The sequence below is a fragment of the Misgurnus anguillicaudatus genome, chromosome 2 (assembly GCF_027580225.2).
Source record: "Misgurnus anguillicaudatus chromosome 2, ASM2758022v2, whole genome shotgun sequence".
In the NCBI taxonomy this organism is placed as follows: domain Eukaryota; kingdom Metazoa; phylum Chordata; class Actinopteri; order Cypriniformes; family Cobitidae; genus Misgurnus; species Misgurnus anguillicaudatus.
In genome coordinates this window covers 29,442,241-29,458,950 of record NC_073338.2, presented here as the reverse complement: position 1 = coordinate 29,458,950, position 16,710 = coordinate 29,442,241, and the positions used below count along the sequence as shown (strand labels likewise).

General features: G+C 34.4%; 1 protein-coding gene across 3 annotated transcripts in view; it reads right to left on the bottom strand.

Annotated features, from left to right (window-relative positions):
- Positions 1-16,710, bottom strand: part of dpydb (dihydropyrimidine dehydrogenase b) — a 161,140-nt gene that overhangs the window by 101,250 nt on the left and 43,180 nt on the right. For all 3 annotated transcript variants that reach the window (XM_073876477.1, XM_073876465.1, XM_073876471.1), the window contains 4 exons: positions 15,907-15,988; positions 12,833-12,920; positions 2,882-2,989; positions 2,503-2,672 (listed from right to left, as the gene is read on the bottom strand). In XM_073876477.1, coding sequence (XP_073732578.1) covers positions 2,503-2,672; positions 2,882-2,989; positions 12,833-12,920; positions 15,907-15,988 — 448 coding nt within the window. The remainder of the gene's footprint in view (positions 1-2,502; positions 2,673-2,881; positions 2,990-12,832; positions 12,921-15,906; positions 15,989-16,710) is intronic.

The following is a 16,710-nucleotide window of genomic DNA, read 5'->3' as shown; positions in this document are numbered from 1 at the left end:
GCTGGTTGCCAGTAACTTACTGTAGAAGATAAAGACTGAAAATGTTTCATGGTCATTTACCTTTGAACAAACTGTTGCCAGTAAATAACATAAATGTAAAATCTACAGTAAGTTACTGGCAGCTAGTTGCCAGTAATACCCAGTGATACTGTAATTTCTACAGAAATGTTTTACAGTGCAAACAATGTTTAGATTTATACTTAAAACTGTGACAAAATGTGGGATAAAATGAAGAGTTTGGTTCCAAAACGCAATAAATCCATTTTGACAAATTTTGGTAAAAACGTGTTTTCTATACCAAGAAAGTGACAAGATGAAAACAACTATTTTCTGTTACAAACTTTCACACAGCATCTTTAGGTTATAAAAACATAAAAAATTCAAATCCATAAGTTGATTTTCAAAGATTTATTATAAAAACGGATAATTTTTTCCACAAAATGCAATAAATCCATGACAAGTTTTTATTCAAAATGCTATAAATCTATTGAATCAATAGCCTATATAAATGTGCATTCATCTTTGCCATGTTATATTCATTTAGTTGACTAGTTGTACACACTAATTAAAAATATAAACATTAATGTCATTAATCAAAACACTACTTTGTCATATTAAGATCACTGTCATTGCGGTTACTTGACGTCCTCGCTTAACGTCTTTCACAGAGATCAGCTGTAAAATGTTTTTGGTCCTGCTCGATTTTCGTTGACTTTGAGTAAAATTATGGAAAGTTTTTCATAAGATCCTCTGGGGTCAATGTGTTAGCATGAGAAGCTTGATGCTGTTGGGAGAACAAGCACCCGTCTCCCGAGTGCCTCTCGGGGAAAATATTAGATGCTGATGGCTTACGTTTCTTTCCCATCACAGAAAACCATCACAGGTTTAGCGATGCAATTAAAGTATTATTTTGTTTTGTTTGTTGATCACGAAGTACAAAGTAGATGAGGAAAACTAGGACTCCGTGGACTCAGCGCATCCGCCATTGTTTGTTTACATTGCGTGACTGGTGGGCTGTAATATCAGAAATGGATTTATTGCATTCTGTAAAAAAGGAGCAGTGGCGTTTATCGCATTTTGGGAAAAAAGGGAGAAAAGATGACAGAATAACACGGCGGATATTGGATTTTGCGTAAAATTAAGAATTTACTTTTAACTACTGACCTGATATAATACTGATTTTGGCAGTAACTAATTATTTTCAAAAATGGCGTTTATCGCGTTTTGGAACCAAACTCTTCAAATATTCATCCTTATTGTCTGCAGACTGGTCTTAATATTTGTGACCCTGCCTGTGAAACTTTAAAGGTTGCATAATCTAATTTTGAGATTAAGAGCATCAAATTATTCATGACCATAAAAATATGTAATTTGGGGATTATTGCAGTAAATGCAGATTACATTGAATATGTACATACAACATGAAAATATTTACATTTACACATTTGGCAGACGCTTTTCTCCAAAGCGACTTACAGCACAGTGCATTACAAGATATACATTTTATCAATGTACGTTTAGCAATGTTCTACCACTGAGCTATACAGGAGCACATATTATTGAAATTAATGATTTTACTGACACTACGGTTTATTACTCTGCACAAAATACCTGAACTGGGCATGCTAAAACATTGACTTTGATCGTCTCTGTGTTCACTTTTGGCACAGAAAGACATGATAATTCCTACAGCATTAATCTCAGAAATCTCTTTTCGATCATTAGCAATTGAAAACAGATCATAATAATAAATCGCATTAGCAACATTTAGGTCATGCCGGGAAGCCATACATATATTTTGTACTTATTTTAAATACACCCTATTTTAAATAAATTTTAATATATATATAAATATATATATATAATCAGTTTTTGGATGCTGGTGCATGATGAAATCTGAGTCTGAATATGATAATCAGAACATGAAGCACGTATTGCATGCCCAGTACAATGATTTCTGTGTTTTTTCTTCTTTTTGGACATGCAGATCATATAAATAAACCCATTTTACAAGACTAAGAAATTCATTTAATTTAATTAATTTAATTTTTCGACATTATTTTTCCAAGACTGAAATTCATTAAATCGTTAACAAGGCTTTACTCAGTCAATGTTAAGTATATCAAAGTGATATTTTCACCCAATGTTCTTTACTTTATAAAGAATTCTTTTTTAAGGTAGGTATTCACAGGCCGGGTAACATTTTTGCAAAGTAAATTAATGTTGTAAGGATGAGGTTTTTTTATTAAGACAATCGTGATTTCATTATAATCATTTTGTCCTTTATTTAATCAGTGTAGGTTCTTGTTGTTTGAGTTATCTATAAATGGGAGTTAAAAAAAAATAGCGAAATATGAAAACTTTCTAAAAAAGGAACAAACTAAATGCAATCTGAAAAGACCAAAAGAGATAATGTCTTCTTGAAGACATGGGGTATACAGATGTGCCTTCAATAGGAAATTTATCACTGACTGCAGGTGCTGCTGAACTGATTTTTTTTACCTCTTCTGGAACAGCGCGGATGTTGGTAAAGCCCTTTCTAAAGACCACAAAGACTCGTCGAGCTCCACAACGGAGAGCAGAGGTGGCGCAGTCAAATGCTGTGTCTCCTGCCCCCAAAACTATCACATTCCCATGTAGCTTTGGCAGCTGGTGACGGCAATTACACATGCCTGTGAGAGACACACGCCACAAAAAAACAGAAACAACATAAAATTCAGTGCATGCCAGCATCAAATCCAAGTCTATAGTAAATAATTAGACTATGTGAAACAAAATGCATGTACAGTAATTCAGATGATGGAAGTAATGTGGATTGTACACTTTCTTTTGATCTAAGAGTAGATCTGATATTTTTAGTGCCTAAAACTCTGTCACTTACCAATTTTACTGGCCTTTGCAACCAAAGGAAGGAAATCCTTTGATGTGAAGAATCCCTGTTCCACAGTCAACCCCTCAAAGATCTTGTCCCTGTTTGCCTGCGGAAGACCTGTCCGCCAATAAAGAATGACTCAATAAGACGAAATGTGTTTTAAAGCCTTGAAGCCAAGTACATTTGGAGGCCATTTGCAACAATTATTGAATCTAACACCTCTCTTTATTACATCAAAATAACTCAAATTATATATCAAATAATTGTAGGCAGTTTTGGTAATATATTGCAACCCAGGGAATTCAAGGAAAATCTTATTAAGCCAGTGCCATAATGTAATCATTTAATTCAAACATCGGTGCACAGTCTTGTGCATGCAGGGGTACGGTATTTGTTTTCTTTAACTCCCTCACAGCTCTACCTGCGCCACACAAATGTACGTTTTTGTCACAAACATCACGAAGCAGCTCCGTCAAAAGTTTTACCAGAATCAGTCTACTCATTTTGTTATAGGAGGCACATTTGCGCCTAAACAGTTTATATTAGTGCCTCAGAGATTTTAAAGAGTGCATATTAGTACCTTAAAGGTACATATGGGTACCAAATGTATTCATAAGCTCTTTTCACAAACATATTACATAAAATACACCATGCCAATGATTTTCTGGAATCTGTGCATGCATTCACACACATCCCATAAAGATGTGACATGACATGTATTGTAATTGTGCACTTGGTGAATTAAGTCCGCAGCGTCTTAAGTTTGCTTATTATCGCAATTTCCGAATATCCGAAATGGACCTTTCGCCGGCCCCTCCCCCAAAACAACCATTGCCCAATCACACATCACAGCAACTGTTACTATGCGAGCACGTCCGACAAATATTAATGCCCCCGGCGTTTGTAAATCGGACACTAGGTAAGTTACCCTGAGAGATTGTATGGAGGAGTTGTGTTCTTTCCATTCCCAAAGCCGAAAACACAACGTGAGTGGTGCATACAATGGATAAAACAGTGTGGTTAAATGTGTCGAAAATTTACGAAGCATAAATACGTCTCCACAAAGGTAAGGCTTACAGCTAACTAGTTACAGTGTTGTCTATATCTACTAACTAAAAACAACACATTTTTTCCCACGCATTACTGTAATATACATTGCATTATGGGTATTAACATTTCATTTACAGTGATTTACTGTATGTTTTGAATTTGCGATAGACTGCTGTAAAACAACAGCAGTAGTGCTACTGTAGTTGAATAAAACAGTATTATAAAAGCATATAAAATGGAAAAATAAAATATTTCTATGAAAAGAAATACAGTTTATTTGTAATGCTTTAGCAGTGAAGCAAGTTTCAAAATGTTAATTGTTTTTTTAGCAGTGTAAATAATTTATTGAGAATTGTAGATAGAAACAAGAAAGGGATTATGGATAAATGCTTAACCGTCAGATTTGAATTTGACCTCAAGACTTCAAAACACTTCTTCATTCCTTTTTGCAGACATTACTCAGCATAAATGTTGATCTGCATTTCAAACCCCCCGTCAAAGAGCTGAATGATAACTTCTTGTTGCGATGACATGCGCGTCCTCACTAGAACACATCCCTTACGACATTGTTTTTGCCAGGACACATTCCGTAAACATTCCCATAATAAACTCAGTATGTGTTTGCATTTACTGTACACAGAAGGCCCACGCTGGCCATTTTATGGGACTTTTCCAGGATAAACATGCTGTAGGGAAGCATGTACCTAAAAATCTACCTACCATATCTGTACCTAAAAACGTATTAGGACTATTAAACGTATTAAAGTTAATGTCCCAGTGACATCTTTGGTATATATTGGTATATTGGCCATCCAAGACACTAAGCTTCAGCTACAGTACTGTAGTACAGTATGTAAGAAAGGGCAACCTGTTTGAGATGTTTAATAGCAATACTGAGCACAGAAACAAAATTTTTTCTTAAAAATAAGTTTATTCTTGTAGGTTGTGGGAAGGTGGGGGTGGCGAGTGGGTCATATGATCCTAGTCATTCCACTGAGCAATGCAGTATTTGTAGAGCATCAAGCATAGTAAGTCATAATAAATGTAAAGTATTACAGTATGTTATACATACATTTTATAATATGCTCAATTTATATAAAAAATTTTGATGACTAACATTTGCAGCAAGCGTCTACATATGGAGAGCATAAAAGCATTTTAGTCATTAAATATAAATTGATGATCTAATGAAATTATGTTCTCCCCAAAACATGTAACTTATAATAATGAACTGGATGGCAGGCAGCTTCCTTAAGAAGTGTGTCGATAAGACAAAGGGCAAACACAAATGGATCTAAGTGATACTTAACCCCCTGTCACTTCAGATTTGTCTATTACGCCTGGCACGCACCCCAAGGATGTGCTGCAAGATGGAGGCTATCAATCTCTATCTAATTATGCCCATCATCACTGTTCGAGTGAACACTAAAGCTTTGTGCACTACGGAAGCACAAATCAAATCATGTATCAATGACTTTAGATTTAATTTTGTAAGTGTAGTATAAAATGTTAAAATAACCCAAACCCCATGTGTCTTAATGTGAAGCTCAGATTAACACATTGTGGCAAACCCTATGGCACGATATAGCGTAAGAGAACATTGCAGAAACAGCAAAAGCAGCATGCACATAGAAGACATCCCTCAGTTGTTTATCTGGATATATTTTTGGATAATTAAAAAGCAGATTAAAAAAGTCTTACAAAAGTCACACATTCACATCTGTCTACATATGGTCAGTTGATTCAAGTTGCATACTGCTCACAGATCAATTACTTAAATTTGAAAATTACTTTCTTTCATCATCTGCTTACTTTATGTCACTTACGCATGTCTGTTTCCCAGTGGAAAGTTTTTTTCCCAAAATATCAAAACATCTGGGTGTGTTTACTAACAACTTCACCACTAGAATAAAATGCCACCTTTAGCGCATATTCACACCTTTAATCTGCTTGTTTTAATACAGCTATAGTGAGCTTTGACGTAACTACCTGTTAAGTAGATGCTATAGTTGTTGGTACATTTCTGAAAGTGTCTGCAAAAAATAACACTGTAAATATAAATCAGCACGTGATCTCATCACATCGAGCTAAGAAACAATCAGAAAAGAAGGCTCATATTGTTGGGCAAAGAATAATTGCGATTAATCGCATACAAAATAAAAGTGCATTTTGCATAATATACAAGTGTGTTTTAAGTGTAATTATTATGTAATAAATTATTAACGAAAGGCCGTTAAACTATTTGAAAATAATGTACATTCGAGGTGGTAATGCTTTGTTCTGATTGGTTGAGAAATTTTTCACGGGTGTTGATTATTTTTCTGTAAAACACACACCTGACCTGTGTAATGTCTTAAAGGATAATTCCGGTATTTAACACTTTGAGTCTCATTTCTGGTTTGTTTTGGATGAACTACAGTGATGGACACAGACATTTTGACAATGGGTCGAGTCTTGACTTTTCGACTCATTTAGAAGCGTCTCTTGACTGCTTCAGAATGGAAGTCAATGGCCATGCACAAACATGTCATTACAACACTAAACGTTCATTTTTAAAACTGTACTACTCACCGAGTGGTTCGTGGTGTTCATTGATAATTAAAAACAAATATATTGGCGCAATGTATGATTTCAATCCGTGTTATTTGCTATAGTGGAACTATTTTTTCAGATACCTCACAACCGCGTATATACTTCCGCTCTATATTTCAGTCTGAAGCATGAATGAACGTAGTAATAAAACAGTAGCATACTTTTAATAACAGTTACACCATCCAATGTGTTTTTTCATCGGCAGAACAATAAAGAAGATATTTTGCAGAAACCCCGGTGCTCCGTCATGCAAGTCAACAGATCCGCACACTTTAAGAGCTAAAGCATATATATCCAATACAACAGTAATCCCCCATAACTCCGTGTGACATATTGACGTCTTGTGAAGCAAATCAATCAGTTTTTGCAAGAAACTGAACGTTATTTACAACACTATTAGCGTAAATGCCAAAGCAGGAAGCGCGCTTTACGTTCAAGGCGATCTCTTCCACACTGGTGCCGTTTGGTGGCTGTTGGCTATGGATGTTGGTCTCTCTGCGCCACCTATAGAGCGGGAGTGTGAGCGCACTTCCTGCTTGGCAAAAGCTCTGCATTAACGCTGTAAAATATTTATATATATATTCGAATCTCAAAACCGAAAATCGAATGTCAACCCACGGAACGAATATTCGAATATTCTGGTCCAGCCCTACAAATATGGGAAATATTTCTTCTGAGAGAAACCGAGCGAAAAAACTACAACCACATGTAAAAACAAACAGACCCTTTTCTGTTTCCCGGCGGCGGAGTGATATATCAGCGAGCAAACAGTCTTCCAAGAGAAGTCAATGGAATTTTACAAAATGCCAAATAAAACACGACAGAAACTGTATTTCGCTACACAACTTGTTTTTAATCATCAACGAACACCACGAACCACTCGGTGAGTAGCACAGTTTTGAAAATGAACGTTAAGTGTTGTTTTAATGACATGTTTGTGCATGGCCATTGACTTCCATTCTGAAGCAGTCAAGAGACGCTTCTAAACGAGTCAAAAACTCAAGACACGACCCATTGTCAAAATTTCTGTGTCCATCACTGTAGTTCATCCAAAACAAACCAGAAATGAGACTCAAAGTGTTAAATACCGGAATTATCCTTTAAAATAACTACCAGAGCATTTTCTGTGGTAACTATGGTATAAGCAGAATAATCGCCTCCCGTACTTTTAATTATTTACGATACAATACAACATTGTAAATAATTTAAAATATTTAAAAATAATGCACACACACAGTGTCCCGTCGTCAATCATTCCTTACATAATTAAAAGTACTGGAGTCAATTATTCTGCTTATACCACGGTTGCCACAAACATTGCTCTGGTGGTTATTTTAAGACATTTCACAGGTCAGGTTCTCAACCAAAATAAAGCATTTAATAGCTCCGTGGTATAAGTATATTTAAACACAAACGCACACATGTATACATTTCATAACATTAATATTTTTATTAGGGCTGTCAAAAGATTAATCGCGATTAATCGCATCCAAAATAAAAGTTTGTTTTTACATAACATATGTGTGTGTACTGTGTGTAAATATAATGTATATATAAATACACCATGTATATATTTAAGAAATATTTGCATTTATTATGTACATTTATATAATTTATATTATAGAAATATAAAGATTTAATATATAAATATAACCATTATTTCTTAAATATATACATGACTGTGTGTGTTTTTATATATAAATAATAATTATACACACCACACACACGTTATGTTAACACAAACTTTTATTTTGGATGTGATTAATCGCAATTAATCTTTTGACAGCCCTAATTTTTATACATTTTTATTCTGTATATATATACACACACAGTACTGTGCAAAAGTCTTAGGCCACCATGCCAGAATTAGATTTGTTGTTTATGCAATGTTATAGTGATCATAAATAACTGTTTCTCAGTCTCTTTAATAGAATACATCCAGAAAATATAGGAAATGTGTATATAGTATTAAAAACTGGATAAAAATGTAAACTGATGTGTCAAGTTTTTTCCACTTGAGCAATAGCAGGAAACTGCAGGATCTTTTAAACCTAAATAAAATTAAATCCAAATTTTTTATTCTAATTGAATGACTTCAGGACTTCAGTCTCCTCAAAAAAGCTCAAGATGTGTTTAGTGCAAAAAGAGGTCACACTAAACACTGATGAAGCCTAAAGAAGACATTTAGTCCTGAAAATAATTTTTTTTTTTTACATATTTCCTGTATTTTCTGTTTGTATATTACTAAAATCGCAATTAATCTTCGTCCACCGCTAGTTCATATATAACAACCCACAAAGCTACCATAAGTATAATAACTAAATTCACCATGTTTTAAGGCTGAAGGGTTCATTTTGTTTGGCTAAAATGGCTAACTGGATCTGGCTAAAAGCAGCTGTTTCATAGCGTCATTTGACACTGCTGTTTCACACAGATCAAATCTATGAACTTAATACTCGTCTGCTCCCGTATGACTGTAATACATTAGGAACCGCAAGCATTCACTAAAAAAGAAACCATTTTCTACATAAGGTAAGTACAATGACAGAGTTTATTCAATTCAATGCTCTTGTGGTTTCCCGAGGTGTACTGCGAGTTTTCATTTCTGTAGCTAGGAATCTATTCACAATAGCAAATGCCAAAGTTCGTCTGAATGCCTCTGCATTTAACAGATAAAAATGAGTCTTGTTTACTCACCATGCATACGGACATACTGTATGAACCTGTCTTAAAATGATTACACACAGATATCATGATGATTCATCTGTAACTTTGTACTTCGATTATTTTACAAACAAGCTCAAATTTACAACAAACATACCACATAACTAAAAAACAGGCTCCTTGTGTTAATGTTGAGTCCGAATGCTCCTAATATATACATTTGATTACAAAATTCTTATTTCAGCAATTTGGTCCATGATTTGCATAAAATGTAAAGTATTATGAAAAATTAAAATGAAAAGTATTATGTGCTACTGTATATATATATATATATATATATTGTAAGAATAGCTTCTTTAGATGGTACAAACAGTTGAGATTAAGTTCTTGCATTAAAGATATAGTTCACCCAAAATTGAAAATTCTTTCATCATTTACTCACCCTCATGTTGGTAACCACACATTTTTCCTACTATGGAAGTCAATGGTTGCTGTAAACTAAATCATTTATCCAAATATCTTCTTTTGTGTTCAACAACATGAGGTTGAGTAAATGATGAAAGGATTTTAATTTTGGGGTGAACTATTTCTTTAAGTTATGAATATATTATTAGAGTGTATTATGGTAATTACTAACTGCAGGCATATGCATCCTCATTTAGAATAAGCCACATTCATCAACATTAGAAAAAAGGCCAAAACAAATTTATCTACATACACACCTGCGTGAAGCTGTTGTTAATGATATGATTAATGAATAAGACCTATTCACATAAACGTTCACAAAGACGTTAAGAGAAAGGGCTGGCAGTTATTCCTCTTTAAACCCTTGTCATTTAAGACCAATCCTTCATGCACCAGGCCTCATTTGACCCTAAATAGACATCTGTCTTTTAAAGATATTGTATGTTATACCTACAGTCATGCACATTATAAAAGTTATTCTGTTAGGGTTTCTCTCAGTGGTATAAATTCCCCTTAATATTTTGATTATTAAAATGTGACAATGTCAAAACTCTATACCAGTGTCTTTTTTACAAGTAACCTCTGAGTAAAAGCACAGATCTAGAAAATGCCCTCTTGTCTTTTTAGGGCTTTTATGAGACCTGATGGTAAGTAAAGTAGTTCAAAAATATTACAATCAATTACGATGTGAAACAATAGCTGGGTTTCCTTCACAACGGTTTTATGTGCATTTTAAAATATCGGATAAGAATCAAGTTATGGAAACGGCAAATTTCAAATAAAAATCCCTTAATTCACAAAAAAGTTTTTACCCTGTACTTCTAAACTATTTAAAATCTACTTTTTTAATCATTGTTTTGGTACTAACAACATATATTATTGATTTTAAATATCTTTGATATATTTTGAGTTTTAATCAAAGTTTTGAGAATATTAAATACGTTTTTAGGAAATTAATTATTTGAGAATTTAAAAGTCTTTATGTAGCAATATTTGAAACTATGTGTATCTTATGATTTAAAAATATCCTTAGCTGGTTCTGTTTTCTTGTCTGGGCTTTGTTTGCTCAAATATCTGTTTGCTGCATGAGGGCCAGGTGATAATGTTTTGGAATGTGGGGTGGGGGTACTGGTGATATTAGCATTATAAATAAAGGACAATAAGCTCTACAGACAGTATTGTGTAAATTCTGTGGAATGCTGTGGATTCTGTCGAATCCTTTGAAATGTATGTTTGAAAAGTATGATTGAAATTAGAGGACTCTTACAACAACATATGAAAGGTGAAACTTTTTTCAACGTTTTTTTTTTCATTATTTTGGGTTAAGCATTTATGCGGCCATCATTGTGCCGCCACAAACTGCAAGTCTGGAAAAGAATTGGTATGGTGTTCCTGATTCTCACCCTGTGGATGTTTTTCATCACTAAAAGGTAGTTCGGGAACTTATAGCAGAGCACAGATGACAACATGTTTGCTTGAGACAGCGCAAGCTAGCACTAAATTAGTAAAGCTAATCTGGAAAAGTGCCATGGGATACCAATCCCACTGTCATTCACTTGAACAACTTGATGGAAATGCACAGATTTTGCATTTCTTCGTTTTTCTTTTTTTGCAAACTTGAAAAGATTCACTTCAAGTTTCGATGAAATACCCACTATTGAGAAGACAACTCTGTTGTTTTGTTCTCCTATTGTGTTCCTCATTTAGGCTAAACCTACGCAGAGCACCAACTTTGAGGTCAGATGTGCGGTTAACTTATGATTAAGAAGTTTTAGCATTTTTTATTCCAGTTCAAACTGGTAGTGACTACCAGCAACACCAAATAATAAACTACAATAAAAAGTAACATTTTTTTTTGTTCTGCTATAAATGTAAAGCACAGCTTATTGATATCCAATATACCATCTGCTGTTCGTAACAGAATCCTTCTGAATTCATCAGCAATTACTGGGAAAACATTGGCTGAATAATAACAGTATAAATGCCATATGCAGTAAAAATGTATTTTTTCTCCTCAACATCAGATTCATTAGTACCGAACATAAAAATGTGCCTACCTATAATGTCTAGTTTTTATTCTACGATCTCTTTTAAAATGTTTCAGATGAACCAAGAGACTGCTTTTAACGTTAAAGTATTCTGTTCATAGATGCCTCCATTGTGAACAATTTCACGGTGGGTGTAAACAGAAAACCTTTTTTTAAGGGAAATGGTTCAAAATGCATATTTTGATGATAGCCATTACTGAGACGAAGAACGTACAACATGGCAATCACATGATAAAATGCCATAAAAGGGGTGATCATGGGACATGTCGCCGAATGTAACAGGCCAAAAAGGAATATCCTTATCTGTGTTTCTCAACCGTTTCTCTCTCTGAAAGGCAAAGGTACACATTTGCATGTCAATCACTATAGAGGCTGACATTAGAGAGAACATGAGAGAAGTGGTAAAAAAATATCACAGAGGCGCAAATGTAATCATTTCCTTTATGATTTCTAGCTTATTGCCATTGCTTTATGAGAAAAAGAAATCCCAGTGCTGTTCCGACTCGCCCGGCTCAATAACAATGAGTTTTAGCTACCAAAAAGTAGTGCTTATTCAAACATAATAAATTATATGACTTCCTTTTAATTATAAAGAAAAGAAAGACGCAAAGTACACAGTCACCTTCGAAGAATGTTTGAATTACACAAATCAAATCAATACACCAATGCACACGATATTTCCTTACTTTAATAAAAATATAAGCAAAGTGTGAACTATGAGAAACTACGAACACCATGAGCTGCCAAAGCATTAAGGTTAAGTATGAACGATCAAGCACAAAGGATAAAATGAATGTGACATTTGAAGGGAGGGCAGGTGTGTGTATTTAAGACACAGTGAGGACACTGAAAGGATGGCAAAAAGCAGAAAAAGACAGACCACGGGAGATAAAAGGCTGAAAAAAAATCAGACAATGAAATAAAAGGCATTATATGGTTGAAACCAAGGAAAAGAGGACATTGGTTATGTCTGTCTCCAGAGATTAAAAAAGCGATTAACTTGGCCGAGTGGCCACTGTTGAGGAAAAAACGTATTCTTATGCAAACAAAAACTAGTTTGTCCATCTACAGAGCATGCATACTGTTTTGGTCAAATACAAACACACAAAAAAGCAAAAGGAGGCTCTAGAGAGATACTGACCAATGCCAATGAAGACCACCTGGAAGCCTTCCTCCTTCAATGAGGTCACAGTCATCCCTTTTTGCCCGAGTCCCTTCTCAAGAACAACCTGTGAGGAAAAACACCATTCACACTGCATCTGTCTCAGCTGCATCCATCTGTCAAAATTATTATTCGCATAAAGAGGATGTTAGCGTCAATTATTCTACACTGCTGTGAATTTCAGAACATAATTACATCAATCATCCCAAAACCTTTGTGATGGCAGTCTATAGTTATGCTACATTAGTTCAAACTGAGTAATTCTGTGGTCACATGTGCTGCTATATGTTGGGGTACAAATGACAAACAGGCTACAGGCCGTGAACTTAAAGGAGATTATTGGGAAATAAGCGAGGGGAGAATCGGCATGAGGGGCAAATAAACAGTGTAAGAAGAGTGAGGTGGGTTTCCGGGTTACGGTATATGGTACAGTGTAGTATATTCAATGTGCTCTATTCCAAAATCAAGTAAAATCAAGCTGGCAATATGTTACAGTAGTGTCAAAAGTGTTTGTTGGGGGGTTGTACAATATTTACTTTTAATATTCCTTTCAGGTCAGACTACACTATCAAAATATAATTGGAATGCTTGATTCTTATTGGCCAGTTGCAACATTGTTATTCCCCGATAACAACTGCTCAAAACTAATAACACACTGTAACATGGAAGCTGCAAATAGAGTTTCGTTCCAAAACACAATAAACGCCAAAATCAGTATTGTATCAGGTCGGTATTAAAAAGTAAAATTCTTAATTTTACGCAAAATCCGATATCCGCCATGTTATTCTGTTATCTTTTCTCCCTTTTTTCCCAAACCGAGATAAATGCCAATCCTCCTTCTCTGCAGAATGCATTAAATCCGCTCAACCAATCACAGCGCACCATTCCACTCATTGTAAACAAAAATGGCGGCGCATTGAATACACGCAGAATCCTAGTTTTCCATATCTACTTTGTACTTTGTGATCAACAAACAAACAAAAACAAAATAATACTTTTGATGGCATTGATAAACGTGGTGGTTTTCTGTGGCGGAAAAGACACGTAAGATCGAACAACTTACGTTAGGGGCACTCGGGAGACGGAAAAATGCCAGCTGTTGCTTGTTCTGACACGACAGCATAATGCTTCTGTCATGCTAACACATTGACTCCAGGGGAATTTATGAAAACTTTCCATTTTTTACTCGGAGTCAACGATAATCGAGCAGGACAAAAACATTTAACAGCTGATCGCTGTCAAAAAAGTTCAGCGACGACGTCCCAAGGATGATAGCAGCAATGACAGTGTTATTAATATGACAAAGTAAGTGTTTTGATTAATGCCATTAAATGTTTTTAATCAGTGTATACCACTAGTCAACTGAATATAACATGGTAAGGATTAATGTACATTTATATATTGATTTAATAGTTTTTTTATTTTATTTTAAGAAAAGTCATTGATTTATTGCATTTTGCAGATTTTTTTTTACAATAAATCTTTGAAAATCAAATTATGGATTTGAATTATGGATTTTTGAATGTTAATATAATATATAGAAAATACTTTTGGTATTCTTCGTATAGAATACACGTTTTACCGAAATTAGTCAAAATGGATTTATTGCGTTTTGGAACCAAACTCTTCAAATTATTTTAACGGGTCCAGTTTAATATTGCACAAAATTTAAGTATAAATATGCATTTAAACAACATATATGACATTATATAGTGTGTTCGTGACATTTTAACACCTCGTCTTATCTAAAAACCAAAAGTAAATGGGTTTTCCTCGCAGAAGGTCTGTATTTGTTAAAAATGTCAATATTCAATGTTCATTACCTTACTTATGAGGTAAATAGCCATGTAATAAGCAGGATAATGTTCAACCGGCTGCTTATACATTATCCCCTACTTATACTTATTGATGCTCTTTTGTGGTAATATTTTGTCCTGGGCTATGTCTTTAAAACCTTCACACATGTGCTGGATGTATTTTTTTTTGCCAAGCCTCCTTAAATTCTCTCAAAGCAGAGCTTTAGTCTATACTCCAAATACAGCAATGCAACAGGCATACACATTTTTATGCATTTTAAAAAATAATATAAGAATAAACAGAGTTGAACGTCACTTTTGGAACTACTGTATTGCACCACATGTGTAGGTTAGGGTGTGAGCGCTATTCCAAAAGGTAGACAACTTATATGCTGCCTTTAAGACACCTCATTTAGCCAAATTGTAAGGCTGAAATCCATCTATCGTTTGCGAAAAAGACAATTCCACATTGTTTGCCATGAGCTCAGTGGGATAAAAAAAATGGCAAGCAAAGCAAGATAGATAACTGAATAATTCATTTAATACTTTAGACAAACAACATTTTTTTTAATAATAACATTATAGTTTTTATTTTAATCTATTATGAATTTTTATGCTTAGTGTGTTTCTATTGAATGGTCCTGAAATTAACAATAAGTTGCTTCTTCAGTGTATTATGCAAGAGGAGGACCGCTACATGTATTTTATGGTGCCGATGCAGAACCTTCAAAATCAATTAGTTATTATGACCAAGATTGCCTCCATGTCCCTTAGGATACTGTCTGAATATAAGACTATATGTACAGTAGGCAGTAAGGGAACCCACTAGGTTTTGAAACAATACCAGTGTTTTCTTAACAGTACTATTAAAACAATTGAGGTTATGAAATCTAACAATTCTTTGCTGAAAATGAATAAAGTGTTGATGTAAAGGTCAGCTTATGGGAGTCACCGTTCCCCTTATCTACCCTTAACCAACCTTCATCAAATTTTCCGAAACCTTTTCCCTCCCCCATTCCACTTTCTCTCTCAAGACTAAAATCAAATTAATCATGGTCAGGTGATCTGGATGAGGACTATTGATTGCCATTTCTCACCATCGCAGCTCTCAGGCAATGGACAGATGGATGTCTTAGCCACTTGCCTTGCTAATGTGGCTTTTAATTGTGTTTTGTTAGCGTGCTTTTCTCCTGCATGGTTATTAATGTCAGTGACATTTGGATGGTAGATTTGACATTATCCCGCCCTTATTGGTACCTTCACGCCAAGATCTTTCATCAGATCGATCTCAAACTGCACCACTTCATAGGGCAAACGGAACTGAGGGATTTCAGAAGTGCTGAAAAAAACAGACAGATAAACACACATGAAAACAACATTTCACTGTGGCATTATATTGATTAGACTTCAACCGAAAAGACCATTACAACCCTGTTTTGGATGCTGGACCCCAGCAGGGGCACCCACAAGACTTTCTAAAGGTGAAGCGAGTAAACACTGCGTGAGTGCCATAACATTGTTTAAGCATCTCGACCAGCCTGACATAGCATCGCTTAACCACTTGTGTCAGTTTGAGTCTGTTATCTTAAAGGGATAGCTCACCAAAAATGTTATTCTTTAAACAATTAACTTAAAAAAGAAAAGCTAAGGCAGTTTTATGACACCTTATTATGATCTGCATTAATATTATCATTAATATACCATTATTAATACCATTGTCAATACTATTATTAATATTAATATTATTACTATCATCATCCCTATTACAACTACTATTATCATTACTATTATTGGAAAATATTAAGATCACCATTATCAATATTACTATTATTTTTTTTAATTAATATTATTATTGCTACTACTATTACTTATTATTTATATGATTTATTTTTTATCTTCTTCCTGATCCTTCACCCTCCCCTAAGTTTGGATGAAATTAGTATTTTTGTTAATTTGTTTATCATTACTATTATTGATATCTGTCATTTCATATTAATATATTTTTTTCATTATTATTATTATTATTATTATTATTGCTATTATTACCCTCTTTATCCTTTT